Here is a 21,340-nt window from a genome sequence, read left to right as displayed (position 1 = left end):
GTTTCTGGGGTGCATGATTGCCTTTGTTTGACAGCTGAAACTGACAAAAGAGACAGAGAACCATGTGGAGAGACAGAGAGAGGTGTATAAAATCCAGCAAATGTCCATGCCCACAATCAGACCATATGTTGCGGTTATATGCATCTTGTGCAACTCAGAATTCAAATGCTTCTCAACCGCACAATTTAAAGAAAGACTGCGCAATGGTGTCAAGTTCCAGTTTGAAAATCAGCACTTGGATGCACACTGGTAATGAATCACAAGTAGAAACAATTTCCTGTCCATTTCAACAGCTTTGGCCTTTAACCCAGAAAAGCAAACATGAAACACAAACTGCAGCACGTTTGTTTTAACTGACACTCAAAAGGTAGCATTTTCTCCTTATTCACAGGAAAGGGATGACTCTGATATTTTGAAAGATATCAGATGTTGGCCAGAGAGTCAGTATTTATATTTTTGTTTCAGTGTTATTGAGCAGTGAATATTTTGTTATCACAAAGACAGAACAAAGGCTTTAATTATGAATGAAAGCCTGCCTTCTGGACCCAAGGGTTAATTCCTAAGGGGCCCTTAGCTACTTAAGATGTGTTCACTCAAGTAGGCACTTTAAGCAATTTGGGTAAAAGCATTGTCCTTTGTGTTTTTTTTTCATATGACAGTCATGGTTAAGTATTTGGAATTGATCTGAAATACATATTGATAATTGGTCAAATCAATCAAGATGGAAATGCGGTAGACTCAAATCTGTCCTCCAAGTGCAACAACTGTTGTGCTGTATTAAACGTATATTTTGTGTACGTTTTTGTGTAACCCTACTATATAGGCACACCATTATAATTCTGTGTAAGTCAGTTAACATGATCCCGAAGCCCACGGTTGAATATCAAGGTGTCCTGACAGTGAAAGAAGGAGATAAAAATGATTTATCTGAACACAGTGAAGTGTTAATCACAGATCTCTCCTTGCACAGTCTGAGGCAGTCAGGCTCTTATGCAAATTCAGAATCATTTGGGAACATTTCCAATTGAAAAGCACCCCTTGTTTTATCCTGTTCCACTGTGAGAAACCAGAGCTCCAAAATATCCATTAACCCTGTGTCTTGATGGAGGTACTTCACACCTTTTTTTACATGTAAAGAAATGGAAATGTATCTCAATTGGAGTCTTGAATGAATGCTGCTTCGCACAGGGGCCACTTGATGACTCCGTTCTCCTTGACATCTATTGTTACCTACTTCCTTTGGTCTCCGACTTGAACATCATTCTGTCACCAGTCCACCCAGATTAAATCTGTAGTATATTGCAGATAAAAGAGGTCATAATTATGTGTTGAACATTTCAGGTTTTTTTTAATCTTTATATTATTCTAGAATAAAGATATATTGCCTTAATACTCAGCATAAACTATATCTGCCTATTCAGAATATACAGCCTGTGTTCTGCATACTATTATTTATTGTTTCGTGAGTCAGGGAATGGCTAAAATGACCTGTTGACCCATTCTGTGAAGCAAATGAGTATAACACTTGTTTACAAGCCAAACATAATGAAGGCAGTATATCTTGTTAACTGGAAAAAAAGAAAAAAATTCCAAAGGAGAACTTAACATGCTATTTTCTTTGTTAAGGAGCCATATGGGTGCAAATTATAACAGGAGATTTTTGCTTTTGTGTCGTGGCTGCTTAAGATGTAAAAGTGCACAGATGTTCCTGCAATTACAGGGCCTGCTCAGTCCTCCTTCTGCTTTCCAGCAAGATCAGGTGGAGACATTTGTGTTAGGTTTAGGACCCCCATACCCCTCCCTCCCTTCAACACACACACACACACACACACACACACACACACACACACACACACACACACACACACACCTCATCCCCCAACCCCCGACCCCTGAGGGAAAGAGGAGGTGGTTTGGGTGAAAATGCACACCACACAATCATTATGGGAAGCATTGAATTTTTTATTTTTTACATAAACACACATTTTAAAAGGATAAAAAAGCAGCATGCAGTTTCTTTCTTTTACAAAACTTCCAGTGTGAATGACAGCAATAAATAATAGCTTTCAGATAATCACACAACTTAAGTGCGAACACACAAATGCTACAAACTATTTACAGTTTCCAAAAGCAGCTACCATCCCTGAAAACAGACAAGGCATTCTATGCCTTAACTTTATAACAGCGTCACAGTTTGCAAAGGTGAAATGAATCGTGGATTGTAAAGCTGAATTGAGGCACTGGCAAAAGTAAAAATTTGTTTTGAGGCGCATAAAACTTACATAATATACAATGAAACCATCACAAGACACACAGTTGCAGTAAACATTGCAAATCAAACTTAGAAAAAGTTTTCTTTTTTCTCTTTTTACATCTGTACAAAATGTAGTAAGTTCTTTGAAATTAAGCTTAAAATTTTCTCTCCTGAGAAGTCACAGACTCCAAAGTTGATTGATGTTAACTTGACAAAACACTTGAGGACTCTGACTCAGTTGACACAGATGAAATTGGACCTCGCTTTTTTGTCATGAGAGTCACTTTCTGACTTGATCTGCTGCTGAATGCGGTCTTTGCTGACTTCTTGAACTTAACTCCCAGGAAAGCATAGAGGATGGGGTTTAGGCAGCAGTGAAAAAATGCCAGGACTTCAGTGATAGAAATCCACTTATTTACTGCTTGTTCCAGTTCACAGGAGCGGGAGACCACGTTCAGCATGATGAGGGTGTCCAAAAAGATGCCCACACAGTAGGGCAGCCAGCAGGAGAAAAAACACAGAATGAGGATGACTGTGGTCTTCAGTGCTTTCTTCTTCAGTGCCTGTCCCTTGGTACCTTGTGACAGCTTGGTGATGATGATGCAGTAGCAGATGAGGATGACCAGGCCAGGCAGTACGAAACCCACCAGAATATGTTGGAAGCGGAAGACGGCTGTCCATATGAGATTGCTTTCCTGGGGGTAGATGCGCTCGCAGATGACCCTGGAGTGTGCAGTGTCCAAGCTTTCATCTCCCATCAGGAGGATGTTTGAAGACCCTGTGGTTTGTGCCCTGGCAAACACCAAGTCAGGTACAGTCAGCACAACTGCAGGAAGCCACACAGCCACATAGATAACTTTGTTTGCTAGAAGCTTCCTTGTGGCTTGGCTGTTGGTAGCACGCACCACAGCCAAGTATCTGTCCAGACTGATGAAGGCTAGAATCAACACGCTGCTGTACAGGTTGACTGTGTAGATCACATGTACAGATACACAGAGGATATTTCCACCGTACCAGTTGCTGGCTGCATCCACAGCCCAGAAGGGAAGCGTAAGAACAAACATGAGGTCTGCCACGGAGAGATGGAGCCGGTACTTGTCTGTCATTGTTTTGACCTTTTTCTGATAGCCCATGACGACAATGACTAATCCATTGCCAATGACCCCAAGAACGAATATTATTCCGTAAACTGTGGGTAGGAAAATCTTGTTGAAGCTGCTGCTGAGAGCTCCATCACATGCCTCCTGGTAGTCTCCAAAGTCTCCAGACATCTCTGTCATGTTGTCAAAACTGTTGTTGTCAAACACAAACGTGCCGAAACTGAACTGAAAGAAAAAGACATTGAAAAGTTAGAAAAATGTAAATCTGGGTAGCTGATTACATCACATAAAAGGCACAGACTCTAAGTAAAAAAATGTTTTTTTCATATGTTAGAGGAGTCAAAATGTTTGAGTTTTTAAAAAAATGACTTAAAATTTTCTTTTTTTGAACACTTTATTTGTAATTTTCCAATTGTCATACAAAAAATCATATTTTTTCAATTGTAACCTGACTATTATAAAATATAATTTATCTACATTAATTGATTATAAATGTATAAAAAATAACATGCAGCACATATCAGGTTAGAAAAATATAAAGAAACTTACCTCCATATCATCCATATTTGCCACTCGTTAATGATTCAACTTCAGCACTTGTGTACGCGTTTGACCGCATCTAAGGTAAAGTGATTTCTGAGAGTCAGACGCCAAGTCCTTTTACCAGTTGTTGACCCCGCCCCCACCCATGACACGAGGGAGGAGCAGAGAGGTGGGCACTCTCCAAAAACGGCTTCACTATTTAAGCAAAGCCGTGAGTGTGTGTTATTTGAACACGAGGAACCAACGTCTGCTATCATGTCATCTTTCAAAACGGAAAAAAACCCGATCTAAGCCTCTGGGGACAAAGCAGAGAACGGACTGGTGTCACTATTTGAGTACTGTGAGAGATTATTTAATGGCAAAAAACTTAAATGGGATAGTATTTCTTAAAGCTCTTTCCTTTGTATCAAATAGGCTATGGTTTATTTTATGTGTATTTTTCATGCTATAGGAAATAAAGAGCTTCACTAACAAGAACTATTACTATGTATTGGTGGATGAGGACAGGTCCTATTACAAAATCAATAAAATAATAATATCAATAATCAATAAAAAAAAAAAGATAAATTAAACTGAGAAACTAAGCACATGCAGAATATTCATTTTAGAGCTAGAAGTAGTGTGATAATGTCATTAATAATGCATTTCTGTGTGCAATGAAGACTCCTACAGGAATACACCACAGCACACAAGCATGCTATTAAGTTCAGTAAGGCCACTAAAATATAAAAGATACTATATCAAGTTCCCATATAAGTCCCTAGCCTGCAGTGAAGTTATTGGAAAATTAGAGCAATTTTAGGATTACACAGGCTTTTCTGGTGATATATCATCAACTCAGCATCCCCACATTTTGCACTGCCCTCCCCATTCTGCACGGAGTGAGGCTTGACATTTAGATTGGCTGCTCAGGGTCTCCTCTCAGCCTTATATTTCTCTCTACAAATCACTTTATAACGGTGTCTGATGGCGGTTTTCATCAGCGGAGGTCTGAATCTGTCCTCACCTTTATACACACCCTGTCACTTCTCAAGTACTGTTATGTCTGCACTCCCAAGTGCTAAATGACCCTCAGAGGATTTGAAAAGAGCCACACGCCCTATAATGTGGGATTTCTATCAAACAGCTTCGAGCATCAAAGTGTTCGACATTCATTCTCTCACAGCTTTGCCAACCCTCTCTGATTTCAGTTGAGTTAGTGATGGCAAGGCTGGGCCACACGAAACTCACCGCCCTCCTCGCACACCAAGCTGACAGTTGTCTGAAACTGAATATCCACCACGAGCCATGCCAGTGCTATTTCATGTCTTTGATATATGAGAGTGGTGATAGATTCAATGAGTCGATCTACATCATTGATTCAACTGATATAACTTTTTTTTTCAGGACTGCTTTGCTGGAAGAAAACATAATCACATTTACAAACAAAGAGGCTTATAACTGCTACAAAAGGTCATTATTATTTGAAGGAAAGCTGCAGTATTACTTATCATGCTTATTCTATATATCAGTGCTCAATTACTCAGTTCTCTATTCTTACATTACCAGAGGTCAGTTGAGGTTTAGCAACTCTGTGAAAGGCACAATACCCTTTATGACCTTATGGTGCCTCAAAATCCCCCAAAACTCACCACGGTTCAGCTGAGTTTCAAAACATCACCAGCAAGCTGTAATGAAACTTTGGGACTAAGGTGTTATATCAAAATGATGACGCTCAGAAGGAGATTGCAGTCATGGCTGAATAATAAAATATTATTAACAGATGAGATGGAAAGCAGAACAGCACTGAATATTACTGACTGTTATTGTGTTTGCAATAAGTGTAATCTCCGTTGCAGAATAGTTAAAATGAGTATTATATTTTTGTGAGCTAAAAACCTAATAAAACGGCAGGATTTTACAATTTCTGCTGCATGGATGTATAAAGAGACCACCTGGTGTCTAATGTCGCTAACCCCCCGACCCCCCACCCCCCGACCCCCTCACCCTCACCCCCCACCCCCCTGTTGTGACAAAAAACCAACATGCATGTTTCATTTTCATTTTCCTTAGAATTGGTATTTTAGTATGAGAAGCAACACGCTGAAAACTCAGTGAAAGAGCACCTCAGTAATGTGTGCCGATTAGCAAAAAATACAGGTGACAAATACATTAGGACCTCAGTGATTATCACTTTAATATAATAACGAAATAATAATAATACGCTGATAATTTACAGTCACTCACAGACATTAATAACACATCACAGGATGTAAACCAGAGTAATAAGCATTTATTGAGGCTTATCAATGTGGTTGTAGACTAATCCTGTGCTTGTTGTCCTCAGATCCGCCTGCAGCTGGACTCCTGAGGAGAAGAACAGAGGGAATCTGCAGCTCAGAGAAAGGCCACTGTATTGGTATGTTGCTCTTATCAACGCCATTCAGACGCAGACATTTTCGCCGTTATCAGTCTGCAAGCAGAACTCCTGGATTTCATCTGTGTGCTGAATAACATACACAATTTCATTTTTTTTACATTCCCTCAAATCGTTTCCTCTGCAGACAGAAATTCCACTGACTCACCTTCTGAAGTTTAGAGGTTTTTTATGCTTTCAGAAGTATTTCTTCTAAAGCTTTCATATGTTGTTGCTTTGAAATTACATTTTTTTCCCTCAAATTTACCAAAGCTGAAAATCAGTTGTATGTGTTTTGAATTTTGAGACCCAGTTGCATGGCGTTAGATCATTTTCCTGTTCTCACATGAAACAGCTCCAATCATAAGTAGAGAAAAATGTTTGACATATTCAGAACTCAATTCAACTCAACATTGGAGTTTGTATTTTTTTTTAAAGATAATATATGACTATCTATCCAATTGTCTTATTATTATTCATTAAAGGAACACCATTTGGATGTATCAACCAAAACTCAATGAATGTGTACAGGAAAATGCTTAAATGAAACATTTAGATGATTAAAACAAAAGTTACAGAGATTTAAATGTGGTGTCTTAGGTTTTCATTATCACACCTTTTACAAAAAGAACATTATTTCCAAAAAGAAGTAAGCATTTGTGCTCTGTCTTGCAGCTTTGACAAATAAAACGAGGTGTAATCAGCACACTGCAATCAATCATCATTTCTGGAGTTTGTGTGGACATGGAGCTTATTGTTTTGCAGGATTTCAACAAAAAGAGATGTCACTCCTCATAATACATAAGACTTTTTTGGCAGCTCCAGCAGTATATCTGCAGCCTCCACTGTCAGCGTGAAGATTCAGATTGCTGTCGGCCCAGAATACAAAGGATCTGTGAGCTAGTTGAATACAAATCCCAAGAAGTGTGAACGGCAGCGAAGGGGGCTCTTCAGTGAATAATGGCTATTGAAATGAGGCAGAAGAATGCCAGTGAGATAAAGAGAAGAATGAGCAACTCCGTTCAGTCAACACCAGCCCTCCAGTTCCAACTCATCCCAGCCCCTCAGCAAGTCAGCACGGGATAATTTCTCATAATGATACCTCTACTCAAATTTCACCTTCACTTTTTTTTATTTAATGCACCGCATAGAAAATAACATCCAGTCTTTGTTGTTGAAGCTGACTTTGGGTGTCACCCATAAATGCAGAAAAGGTTTTAGGTAACTCAAATAGCTTTAATCTCTTGTCTGGGCACTGAAAAGTGGTTTATGTGGATTTCAACTAAATACATGTGCAGTGTGTATGTGTGTGTGTGTGTGTGTGCATGTGCATGTGCATGTGCCCACGTGTGTGCTTTCAAATACATTGGCAGTTTGATTTAACATCCTTATTTATTCCATTTCATTTCATTGAATTAGTTACTGTCACACTATTATTCACATTGATAGAATCATGTCGAAAATGTATATTGCCAGTTTTGTGGCATATATCATGTTTTTCTGCTCTCTGGAGTGTATGTTTTGTTGTTTTTAAATGACTTAAGATGATCTGAATGTCCCTGCATGTTTGTGCGTAGAGTTATGTTCATTATTCGCCCAGGAATGCATAACTTCTCTATCTATCTATCAGTCAAGGCTCTATCAGGGTGCCTTTGTTTTCCCATCTCTCTGTGGTCGATGTGTGAAGTCTGCTCAGGGAAGAACAGACTTCATCCTTCATGCTCACCGAGCCTTTGTTTGGGTTTGGTGTTCGGTCAAGACCAGATGCATCAAGCCTCAGTGAGTAAAACATGACACCAGGAAAAAAAATGATACTCAGCCCTCAACTTATCACATGAATGCAGATATTGTGTAGAAGTGACCATAATCTCACAGGCAGTGTCTTTGCTTGACTTGAGTGGCGTGTGTGTAAAAACAGAAGCTGTCAGTGCTATGAGGAAATCTTTTTTTTCCTATGAAGTTGGCACTGATGAATATTAATCATTATATTTCCACACAGAAAAAAATATTTGTAAAAGCATCCGGCTTGCTTGCTTGCTTAAATGTTTGTGTTTGAAGAAAGAGCTTGAATTTTGAACAATAGAACCACTTTAAAGACAAAGCTGGCTCCTTATCTTTGGACAGCACCCTTTTAAACTTCCTACTTTGCTGTGAGTCTGCATGTGTTGTTGGCCCATTTAAAACTCTTTCCTTGACCTCAGTCAATGTTACAGTGCCCCAGTGAATTCAGCATGTAATGCAAAGGGTGTGCAGGAACTCAACTGGTATGCTCAATATGAATTACATTAATTAGTACTTTCAGTATCCTGTTTCTTTCCACGACAAATCTGAGTCTCCACAGTGTTAACAAGGTGGAAGGATGCATTGATTTACTTCCCTCCAGGGAATTGTAGTTTAAACTTGTATGAAAAGAGTCATAACCTGCCTTTGTTTTCTGAACAAAAGTGATTTCAGTCTTTTTTTGCAATACAGAATAACTTTCAGACTCAAGTGAACATAACATAATAGAGTTTAGGGTATCTATCTTAACGGAGCCTACATGTTTCTGCGGGCCCATTTATCAGTTTGAAATCTATTCATCACTCTGACTCGCTGTATGTGGTAATGTTATTTCGGGGTCACAGCAGGACAGCAATAGCAACTCAAACACACATGTCTCACCCTCAACTTGTTTTCATTTTTTTCTTACTGGAATAGTAAGTAGCTCATTTCTTAGTCACTAGTCTGAATACGTCGGTGGGCAAGGACTGAAAGCAGGCGATATTTACTCCAGAACATTTTCACGCTGATTACCCTGAATCCTGCCGCTGCCTGTCCTGACATGGAGTCCTTGTGGAATTAGAAAACGGGGCATGAACCAATAAAAACTGAAATGGGTGGCACTGGCCTCAGGCAGTTAAGAAAGGAATATATTTCCACTTGTGGCACAGATCCAAAGCCACAAGGCTGCTTGAGAAATGCAGCTTGTTGGTGCATAGGAAGGGTGTTTTCTATGAGTGCACGTTAAATGCAACCGGGGTTCCCTTTCCTTTTTCACCAATATTTCCACTGTGGGTTTGCTTTTCAACAGCCTCAAAACACTGGCAAAATGGCCTTAATTGTATCATGGTTTTTTATCTGTCATGTGTTTGCATTATGTACACACAAAGCAATCTCGCCTGCTTAGATGATATAATTTGCATAACAGTTTAGATGTTCAATTAAGAGCTTGTTCTTTTCAGGTTTTTACAAAGGCACGGGGTTATACAACTGCCACCGCCTCAGCACATCAGAGACATGAGGTAGTAGGAATTTCAATCGCGTTCTGTATGCGATTGAGTTTCTCATGTCGCTTTTTTCTCCAGACACTGGGAGAACCCTCTGCTGCATTTGTATACGACAGAAGATCACAGCGAGTGTCCTTTCAGGCTCTCTGCAGGTGGAGGTCCTCCATCTGGCCTGTGAGGACAGTGGAGGAGACATGAACAGTGGCTCAGCTCAGGCCTGATCACCTCAGATAACAGGGACAATAGACCAGATGACAGCAGATAAGATTTCCAGAGTTGAGTGACCAGAGGAGTGAAAGAGGGAATAAACCAGCTGCCAAACCAGGCTGCTTTATAACTTCTAGCAAGAATCTTAAAGGAGAATCTTTTTAATGAACATGTTGGCAGCAGTTCATCTCAAAAGAACTGGCCAGCACAGAACTTACTTTTTTTCCTCTTTAACCTCACAGCCTTACTCAAGTAATAATCAAAAAATGTTTAAATATTATTTGCATCGAGCCACATGTATTATTGCTCTCATTTCAAACTGCAAAGGATACATTTAGTTTTGATATGTGTAATTTCCAATAATGTATGTTATTTTGTGACATAATGCTATAATATGGGTGTGTCACAAGGTACTTTGGCAGCGCAAGTAGCTCATATCATTCTGTAATTCAGCACCTTCTGCTGAGCAGCACCACAGTAAATATGGAAACATTTAAGCATTAACTTTTAGTGTTAGATTTTTCAAGTAAACCTAACCTTTGCTTTCCAGAGACCCTCTGTGCATAAAACCTATTACCTCCGGCACTCCCCTTTTAGTGCTGATTTATAGCACCACTCAGCAGAAGGGGCCAGACTTTATTTATTATTTAAACACTGTGATGGAAAACCAACTAGTTGGATTTGTGTATATGAACATCCTTGTTGATGGACAGAGCTTCCTGTGACAAGTGATGTAAGGCTCTGGTCTGGAGCGAGGGGTCATCTGTCCAGCGCTAGACTTGAACAAAGCATCAGTGGAGGAGTATCTATCAACCCAGGCCAAAGAGACGTTTTAGCGCCCCTGCGGTGCCTCCACGTCTGAAAGATGACACCGTCTACATTGACTGCCTGAAGCTAAACAGAAAACAAATCGTTTTATTTTCTTCTTCCGACAGTCTCCAGGAAAGGGCAGTGGATAGTAAAAGCTGTCACTGTTTGTTAGCAAAAACAGTTTATACTTGTGCTCTCTATCAGTTGGTGAGTCAAAGCTCATTGCACACAAACATCTTACTCATAGTCTACTCATCAGACTGGAGCCTGTTATGAAACAACCAAATCAAATGCCAACTTTCTATTTTACCTCAGGTACATGCATTGTTTTGCTGAGTGTGTTCTCCAGTACTGATGATTTTTATCCAACACAAAGAATGTGGAAACAAAAGAAACTGTGTGTCTGGAATGTGTATTACTGAATCTGTCCTCCCTATAGGTTATCATATCAGTTGCCAAAAATGACCACTGAGTGATGGACCCCATCTAGCAGCTGTAGTAATTATGACCTGGAGAAGTGATGCAGTTCAGATGAAGTCTTCATAAAGTGATAAAATTCAGAGGTGGCAGGTTGGGTGGCTGGTTCGATCCTAACTTGCAAAAAGTGTATTTAGTGACCTTTGATGCAGGAGATCACTTCCTGCTTTCACCTACAAGCAGGGACAGTTTGAAAAAAAAGTAACTATGATTGTCGTGGTGTTTACTGTTACCATGACAATTAAGGTTGCCTAAGTAGTACATTTAACCAACACTATGTTTCAAGTGATATTTTTAATTCTAACCATGACCTTTTCCCATCCCTAACCAAGTGTTTGAAGTGCAGAAACCTAAACAAACCTTTGCCACAACGTTGTCACATCATTATACATAATTATTTTTAACAGTGACAGATGATGTTATTTTGCCAATTACTGCTGATAGAGGTGCTTGATAAGAAGACACTCCTATGTGATATTCTGGAGTGCATAGCCTAACGACCTATGTGGTTGTTTAATTCTTTAAGAAAGAGGAACGCCATGAGGCCGGTAAAAAAGGAGTCTTGGATTTGTTACGACTCATGTTTGTATTAAGGCAGACAGGGAATTCCCCCTTGTGTATTAAAAATGCTGGGATTTATAGCTAAACAAACTAAACCTCTGTGCTCCCTCAAGCCTATGATAGAGTTTCCTCCTCCAGCCAACTCTTCAGCCCAATCCTAAAGGCACTCGCTTGGGACCTTCGGCCCTTTGTACTCGGCTGCCTTCGGGTTTATTTTCTCAGCACAATTGAATTCTTTTCTTTTCTTTTCTAAGGATTGCAAAGACTATAGATCCCTCCACTGATACAGAGTGGGGCTTTTCCTACCCCCCACTGCTTCAAATCTGTGAGGATTATTGTGTTTTTGTGTAAACAAAGATGTGGAGTAAATGATACATTAGACCAACATCCGGTCTTCTTGCTTTTTGATTATTCAGGAGACCCATGCTTTAGAATTGTTTATGACAGGAAACAGAACAGGCACTGGTCATTCTGTCAGCATACCAATAGCACATCACGTGACTGATCAGGATATAACAGGTGCTCTTTGTTGTTGTGTTTGTTTTCATTGAGATTTCTGCAGGAAAACTCAGCTCTGCTTTTGTTAGTTCTTATTCTGCTTCTGGAAATGTTAATGCAGTCTCCCCTTGGCCTCAGCGAGACGATATGGACAAAACACACTCTTCTTTGACAAACAGTGAGGCAGTAAGAACTATCCATGCATTAATTTTTAGCAGCAAGTGCCCATGACTTATCAACGCTATGAATTTGAAGAGCAAGATGTGATAAAATGTTTCCTTTCTGGAGACAGCCAGAGGTTTTCCAGGCCTCAGGCGGGCACAAGCTAGTAAGAACTCTTATTGTTTAGACTTATTATTATATGTCAAGCAGAGAGACACTTAGATATTTGCTTTGAGCTGCAGTAGCCAGAGTGGGAAGCCTCAAGGCAACTGGCAGAAGGTGTCATTATCAGAAGTGTCAACAAAGCTACTGGGTTATCATCAATAACATCTGTATGACAGCCAAGGCAGTGTGAATGTTTCAGTTAGGGTCATTCACTGTTTATTTTGGTCTCGTACCTAGATAACCTTGTGTATTTTGAAGTGTTTATTGCGTTACTTGAAATCTTTCCTTGTTTTTATTTTTTCTCCGCTCTAGCATTTGTGCACTCTCCCCAAGATCACATGTCAATTAAATTGCGTGGGAAGCACCATGATGTTTCTTGTGTTGGATTTGCTTTTCACAAGTAGTTTCTGTTTTTTGTTTGTTCAGTCATCAAACTTTTCTGTTTTATTTCAAACAAATTACAGGTGTAAAACACATCACTTCCTGTGCATCACAGGGGGTTTCCTTAAGTATTTCATATAAATATATTTGGGAACTTATGTGTTGAATAATTGTTGTGGAAACTAAGAATAACAATAAACTGATTCATATATATAAAACTATCACAGTATTTAGCTCAACAACAGGACACCCATCTGATATAGTTACATGACATTAGTAAACTATAGTGGTATGTGTTAAACATACAAAACAAACTTAAAAAACTTTCACTATTGACACTTTTGCTGATAATACTTCTTTGGTTTGACTCAGGTAACAGAACTTTTACTCGTTTTGGAGTATTTCTACAGTGTGGTATTGTTACTTATACTTCTTCCACCATTGCATACAACATATTATCTACCCAATTGGTCTGTGATGCTTTATTCTATAAAGGACTGAGAGGTAACAGCTCTAACTGTGATGGGTACAGTTCTTTTTAACTGCTCAGAGACACATTTGGATTTCTCTCTGAAGTTGTAAGGCGGAGATCAAGCCAACACAGCAGAGCTTTATTATTGATAAACAAGAGAGTCTCAGGTATCTCTACTGGGGCACTCTACCTGAAAAGTAAACCAATTCTAAGAATATGTTATATTTATTTTGTGAAAAAAAGAATAGGTAATGCGGTATATATATAGAAACGTGTGTGTGTATGTGTATGCACATTAACTTTGACAGCCGTAATATCAATATTTAAATATAACATATAATATATATATAAATATTTGATAGATGCATGCAAGAAGGAACAATTCAGACTCTGGCAGCTGGGACTTGCCCCCCCCTCGCCCCCAACCTCCCGCTCTGTGAATCGACGATTCATTTCCAGCCGATTTGTACAAAAGGTGATTGTTAGCAGCAGGTCCAGCCTGTCCACTTACAGTTCTCTGAGTGAACCCTCCAGACAGCCATTGCTCAATCATGGCTCACCTCTCTGGCAGAGGGCATAGACAGCAGCTTTCACACTCACTTCAAATCAAATCAATGTCTGATCCATCATGGGCCTCTTGCCTTCAGGGCAGCTTTGGATCTGTAAGAACCACTCTCTGAGGTATTTACTAGCTGCTTATGTCTTGGACTGATGTCTGTCTGTGTGTGTGTGTGTGTGTGTGTGTGTGTGTGTGTGTGTGTGTGTGTGTGTGTGTGTGTGTGTGTGTGTGTGTGTGTGTGTGTGTGTGTGTGTGCAAAGAGTAATAGAATTAAAAAGGGCCCCCTGTCCCCCTCAGGAGCTATCCATCTGGTTTTATATGTTATCTGACAAAATTAGGAGACTTTGATATATATATTAGCAGATGTTGAGATAGGATGTTGTTTTGAATATCCTGCACATGTTAAGCAAACTGTGAAATAAATGCCTAGAGGGTTCTGTAAGAAGAGGTAACTTCTTAATTGAACAAATTGTATAGTTTAATATACCCCTCATGTGACGGTTGGTCTAATTTTTGTAACCTGGAAAAAACATTTATGGAACTTCAGTCACACCCAAAATTTGGTGCGTATCAACAAAAAAGTAGTTCCTGTTTCCTCTTCTAACCACATTTCCATTCCCCAATGGAGAACTTGTGATGTTGATCACATTTTTTTTTCAAATATTTAAATATCCTTTATCCAACAAAATATCAAAGCATATAATCAAAATATCAGTGTTACATAAAGATATTGTCTCAGGAGCTATATCTTTCACACATACATTAAAATTAATATAGACACAAAACACATTTTTCTTTCAACTGAAAGAGAACAAAGTCACATCAAAATCACACACACCACAAAACCAATAAAGCTAAACACCCTCTGCTGCTCAAACGTTATATAAACACAAAATAGTTACATTGTTTAAATTTAATGAGTTTAAAGGATCTCGTTCAAAGTTCTAGACAGTAAGTACAACATACAACAACATGTGTCGTCAAAAATCAATTTTCAAAGATTCATAGCATAAATGCAAGCCACTTGGTCAGAAACACCTGCTTTATGGAGTTTATCGCCGAAGAAAAGGTATTTGGAGGAGGCAATATCTCCTTGCCTTATCTTAAAAGAGGCATCTTTATGTGTTTCATGGAAGACCTGAATCATCTTTCCTTGACATTTCTGGATTTGACCCGTTCCTGTCATGACGGCTCACTCGGGTTGCATTCATCACAAAATGACGTGCACATGTTTCACACAGTTGGCAATCTGCTCAATGCCACATGGTTGATAGAGTATTCTTCAGCAATGGACCTTATTGTCTTTCCCTGCCTCGCCTCATCTGACGAAGACTAAAGTACATGCACATGACAGTTTTGCTGAAAAAGGCATAGAGAAAATATATTTAGTTGTCATTATTGGGTTTGATGTTAGTTTGAAATTAGCATGTATAAAATGGCTCACATTTTAACTAACACACAACTCTTTAATGTAATAACAATTGCACAATTCTAACTTCAACAGGATCAGTACCAGTGTGTTGGCTGTGAAATCACACAGTTATGCAATTTCACATGCAAGGACAGGAAGAGTGAAGTCATACATGAAAGTGACCATGTGCTTCTTAGGCCATCTCCTCTTGGTGAAAGTGGTGCTGTTGCTAACAACCTTTGTCTTACAACCATCCCTGGCCTCCCAAGTGTTTGTAAATCTCTATTTAGATATAGCTTTAAAGGAACAGTTTGACATTTTGTGAAATATGCTAATGTGATACCATTCTCATGTCTATATGTATAATATGAAGTTACAGCTAGGAGATTGTGAACTTAATTTAGCTCAATATAAAGACTGGAAGGAGTGGGAAACAGCTAGTGGAGACCAAACAAAGTCATTATGCCAAGTCAAGAAATAGTTATAAAACATAACCCTTTGTCACGATAATGTAGTGCTATTACTCTTTGGTCTTTGTGTGGTCATATGGTAATAAGTGACTTTCAGAGGTGATGGTAGACTGGTTTTTCACTTTTACAGAGCAAGGGTCGCTGTCTTTATGCAAAACTAGGATTATTTTTCCAGCTCCATATGTAACGCACAGCCATGAAAGTGGTGTTAATCTTATCATTTGACACCTGGCTGAAAGGCAAATGTGCATAACAGAGACCTGATTTCCAGAGACCTGGAATATTAACTGGTATTATTCATGTTAACATGGAAACATAATCACACGCTACCATGTAAGCAGTTCAGCTTGAACAAGATCTTACTCCATGCATGTAACCACAGGCAATTGGTATGAACTGTCAAGGTAAACATATAGCAGCAGACCTTCTCCTGCACCTGTAACCTGAGCTCACCTCTCTGTTGTTCAGACTTTTATTAGTCTTACTCACCTAACATTGTCTGTAGTCCCTGACAGGGCTCCGGTAATGGTGACTCATTCAACGCCCACTGCATTTTCCCTTTTCTCCTTGCCAACATCAGACACAGCTACTTCTTACGTTCTCTTTTTCTCGTCCCCCATGATTCATTAGATTTACTGTTTTTTGAATGCCCAACGGCTGACTGCCATTATAATAGGTTGAGAAAGATGGTTTCTTCCATCATCAAGTTTCTAAATCATCTGCAGGGCTTTTCAATTTCTCCTACATAGATAATGCTAGCGCACTTTGTAACACAGAGGAAGCAAGATGTCATGAATCATGTTTTTAAAAGAATCCATTTCACAATTGGTTATATAATGCATACCTCCAACAAGTGCCCCGATCTGTCTCCAAGCTGTCTATATTCTTTCTTTTAATAACGGGATCTGGTTTTATTTTAAGCTCAAAACATCTCTAACCCAAATTTGTGCACAGCAAAGATGAGCATTTGATCTATGTTTGTGAGTCTTTGACAGTGTCAGTTTCATTTTTCAATGTTATTTTCCTTTTCATACAATCAAATAATCTCAGGCAAATGCCTGGACAGATTCTTTTATAAATATATGCACGTGTAGCCAGCAGCTTGGCTGCATCTCCAAAGAATGTTAAGCATCAGCCCTTTAGTAGATTTTGTTGGCACCATCTATGATATTTGGCCCAAACAAGCCCATTTTCCTCTGCCTTGATAATGAAATGATAGCTGTAGATATACCGCTTATCTCTTGTATTTCTACTATTTCTTTTTTGAATAAAAAAAACAACAAATCTTGTTAACTCCTCTTGGGCAAGTGCAATTTTCTCATACAGATATACAGTGTTGAGTGTGGAGACAGGGCAGAGAGGGAGGTCTGCATTGAAAAAGGACAGAGAAACAAAAACAAGTTGGTTATGTTGAACCACTGTAGAAACAGGGTGAACTCTTTGTGAACCTGTTTGTCTCGCTGTTGTTGTCTGCCTGCTTCATCACACATACGCACATAAAACCACTCCACTCTGCCCTCACTTCCCCTGTCTGATGACTGACAGCCCTCCTGATAGATGCCACAGATGTCCACAGTGAGATCAATAACCTCCCACGCCTCCACCCCCACTCTGACACATATCACGAGACACTGTAGCAGCCATCGTCTGCCCAAGTCGAACTTCCCTTCTCTCAGATAGCGTGAGAGGTTGGAAAAGATGAACTATTGACTGTTGCTGAGAGGCTTGTTTTTGTCTCCTCATGCTGCCAGGCTGGCGTCAGACTGTGACAAAAAACAGTTATTTCTTGTCCTTACAAAGTGTTTTGTCATGAGTTCTTACGCAATGAACAATTGCAAGTTTTAGCATGGGTAAAGTAAATTTGACTTTTGTGATGTGTGTTGCTTAAAAAACCGCAGGTGATTAAGTCATCAGCACTACAGGAGTTAAGCCCGTGCTTTGGAAACAAACAGAGCAGATTCCTTACATGAACCCTGGTTTGCTGCCACAGCTGTAGCGTGACTGCAGAAGCTGCAGGTTGTTTGACAAAAAGAGGCAAAGAAAGCACATTTAACGTCAGAAAAGTCATTTGTGGATTCCTCTGATCTGGTCATTGTGGTGCTGCTCCTGAAGGCAGATGGCCGCCCCTCCCTCAGTAATGGGGGAGGTGTGTGTGTGTGTGTATGTGTGTGTGTTTGTGTGTATGTGTCTTTGTGTGTCTGTATCTGTGTGTCCTTCAGTGTGTCACATCTGAGTGTATAGGGTTTCTTCATGTTTGAATGTGTGTATGTTTGCGTGTCTGTCTCAGTTTACTTACTTTGTGTGTGTGTGTGTGTGTGTGTAGTAATCTTCATCTATAGTAAGTACTTAATTATTGAGACCTAAGATCTTATTTTCTCATTTAAAATAGTGAAAAAGAGCTGATCATTTCACCTGTTTTCAAAACAAATCCACATGTTTGAGTCATTTTGTGAATACAGACACCACAAGCCCAGTATAAGCACATTTATTTTTTAAAAATAGGTTAAGGAGCTCTCCAGTCTGATCTCCTCAGGGAGGCTGTTCCCTAGAGTGGGGTCCTAACAGCAAGGAAGATCTGTACGCCTTTGGTCTTCAGCCAAGATTGTGAAATGGCTAGCAGAGCATTCTCTGAGGACCTTGAGTTGCGACCAGACACGTATGGTGTCAGAAAGATAGACAACCTGTAATGTATATAGACTCTTTTGGTTCAGAAATGTATAGAGAGAGTTACAAACGAGAGTGAATAAAAGCACTTATGACAATCTCTAGATTTCTATTTGATAAAACTGAACAGATCTTGGAGACTCTCCTGAGCTGCAACAAAGAAGACTGAGCAACTGTGTTAATGTGCTTGTAGAAGCTGAGGTGGTTATCAAAGATTACCAAGAGATTAGCAGTTTTGCACTGTATTTTGGGACAGAGAGCCTAGATATTTTAAGCATAAGCATTAACCAGGGCCAGTAATTATTACCTCAGTCTTATCAATATTTAACTGTAGGAAGTTCTGGGCCATCCAGCATTTGAAGTCAAGGATAAAGTTGTTAGATTCAGGTCATCATCACAGAGGACTGTCACTTGCCAATGGCTACACTAAAAGATCTATCTTGTAAGTAAGAATAAAACCCCTTTAAAACTACCCCAGAGATGCCAGCCTAGTGTTTGAGGCGTTTCAATACAAAATGATCAACTGTGTCCAATGCAGCACTTAGATCTAACAGGACTAAAACCGAAGAATTTCCAGCATCAGCGGCAGCCAGCAGATCATTCATCACTTTAAAAAGTACAGTCTCTGTACTGTGGCTTGCCCAAAATCCTAACTGAAATGTCTCAAAGAGTCCATTTCTGTTTTAAAAAGCAATCGATTGTTCAAGTTGTACAAGTTTTTCCTAGAGGCAGTTTGGAAATTGTTCTGAAATTATCCAGGGAGTTAAGGTCTAAAGAAGTTTTTTTCAGAAGAGGTTGAACAGTTGCATTCTTAAAATAAACAGGGACTTAACCAGTCAATAGTGACAAGTAAATTATAGAGAGAATATAGGGGCTGGCAGATCACAGTCGAGACATTCAGTTCTGATCAATTTCAGAAACTAGGGAAACCACATGAGGAAGATTTGAAATTAAGTCACTCCACTGGCAGAATTTTTTCTTGTTTTTTGAGGAAAAAAACCTTAAAAGTCTGAATAAAAGAATAAATGATTGTTTGTTTCAGTATATTGGCGCTCAGAGAAGGCGGGCAGGCACAAGCAACAAAAACGTTCATGGCAGTGTATCTCATTTCGAATGTGAATAAACAACGAGCGCTGAGCCTGGTGAGTAGGCTTTGTTGCTGCCGACAATGCCGAGTTGACAGCACATCTGGCATCATTGCGGGGCCACAGTGTTTGTCTCCCCCACTCTCTGCACCATTAGCTGCTCACTAGGCAGGAAAAGACCAGCTACAGTGCTGTCCTACTGCCAGTCATTCATGATGCATCACTTAACACACTCAGCTCCCATCCACACCAATGCAGATACAGATGCTGTATGTACCCATAATGACTGTTTTCTGTTCACACATAGCATTTTCAGTTTTCTGAGAGTTTGCCATCATCATTAAAATAACAAGACAGCTGATTCCTCAACTGACCATCTAAGGCAGCTGGTTTATCTCATTTCCACCATGCAGTTTCTGCTTTTCTCCAAGCATAGTTCTTATTTAGTTAAGCTTTACATATTAAGGAAAGATAACGATGTCTTTTGCAAAAGAGATCTGACAGGATTTACACGTAACTTAACATCAAGACAAGTCTAGTCACATAAAACAATCACACACACACACAGACAGTAATTACAACAATCACAGTCAAACAGTGTGAAGAACAAAATGTGCCAGATATTCAGAATTCTCCAAAACATATCAAACAATTATCAGAAGAGATCACACCCATACCACAACACAAGGCTGCTTTTCTTTTTTCTTTTTTAACCGTCTTACTTCTTTTAAGTTTTGCTCTTGCAAGAACATTTACAGCACAAAAAACCTCCATCAATGTTTGTTTTAAGTCAGACAGGGAAATTGTGAAAGGTGAAAGCTCAGTGACTGAAGGTTTAGTTAAATCGAAGCCTCATCTAATAACCCACTGGTAACAGTTCATCATGATGACCAAATATATTACAACTAACCAAGTTATATCTTGCTACTCATTTGCTCATTGTTCCACTTTTCCCTAAAGATGTGATTATTATGAGAGACTTTCAAAAGGCAAATAGGATTACATTTTTTAACCTTTGGGTTAATTGAGGGCCCTAATCCAGAATTAGGATGAGTCAAATTGTTAAGAACCCTTCAAACAAACAAACAAAACTGAATGAGCAATGAAAGAGTGAAAGGAGAGCTGTGTGACCTCTTCCCTGACTCCATGTTTGTTCAGGGAATTTCAAGTCATTAAGGCCCTAACAAGCACAGAGCCATGAAAGGCCTGATAGTAAGTAGTTAAAGTGACCCACAACTAATGGCTGAAATGGAGTGACATTTGTACAATGACTTTGTTTGGTCCTAAGTCTTCTTCACAATCAGTGTGACAAAGCTATTCCAAATCGTTATTTGGCTTAGAGCTGAAGTCTATCAAATGATTAGGATTCGGTGCACAGGCCTATTGAGTGCAGTTATTTGTAATTTTCAAGTGATGCACCAACACCTCACGGCAGTCACACTGAGAAAATACAAAGCAATTTTGAAAAGGTGAAATGAACAACACTCAGCGGCTCCAACACTATTTAAATTATTAAAGCGTCCCAAGTTTGATACTACACATTATAACTGAAATAGCTGGGAAAATGCAATCATATCGGGTGTGAAATATCATGAAATATGTTTGTATGGTATCAACGGCTGTGCCTTTGCTGCGGTTTTACTCTTCCTGCACATAGATTTTATGGCATAAAACCCAACATTGCGCTGTCACATACCCGTTAAACCAGTTGAATTTACTGCCTAGTAAATTTTGTTATATGCTTCTTTCCTGGAGCTTCCTGGTTTCAAAATGTGACATTAGCAACATGAATAAGTGCTTGTGTGACCCCCTGTCAGACTATAATATCTCTCATTGGTTAACTAAGACAGATCAGGGTCA

The 21,340-nt window shown here is 39.4% G+C and overlaps 1 protein-coding gene across 1 annotated transcript; it reads right to left on the bottom strand.

Annotated features, from left to right (window-relative positions):
- Positions 1-1,947: 1,947 nt before the first annotated feature.
- On the bottom strand, positions 1,948-3,918 carry LOC128368341 (C-X-C chemokine receptor type 4-like). Its single transcript, XM_053329131.1, has 2 exons — positions 3,904-3,918; positions 1,948-3,579 (listed from the first exon to the last, which is right to left on the bottom strand). The coding sequence occupies exons 1-2, from the start codon at positions 3,916-3,918 to the stop codon at positions 2,458-2,460; spliced, it is 1,137 nt and encodes a 378-aa protein (XP_053185106.1). The 3' UTR covers positions 1,948-2,457.
- Between the last annotated feature and the right edge of the window lie 17,422 nt (positions 3,919-21,340).

This window comes from Scomber japonicus, chromosome 11, assembly GCF_027409825.1.
Source record: "Scomber japonicus isolate fScoJap1 chromosome 11, fScoJap1.pri, whole genome shotgun sequence".
Classification (NCBI taxonomy): Eukaryota; Metazoa; Chordata; class Actinopteri; order Scombriformes; family Scombridae; genus Scomber; species Scomber japonicus.
The sequence above is the reverse complement of the archived record's forward strand: the minus strand, read 5'-3'. Positions and strand labels throughout refer to the sequence as shown.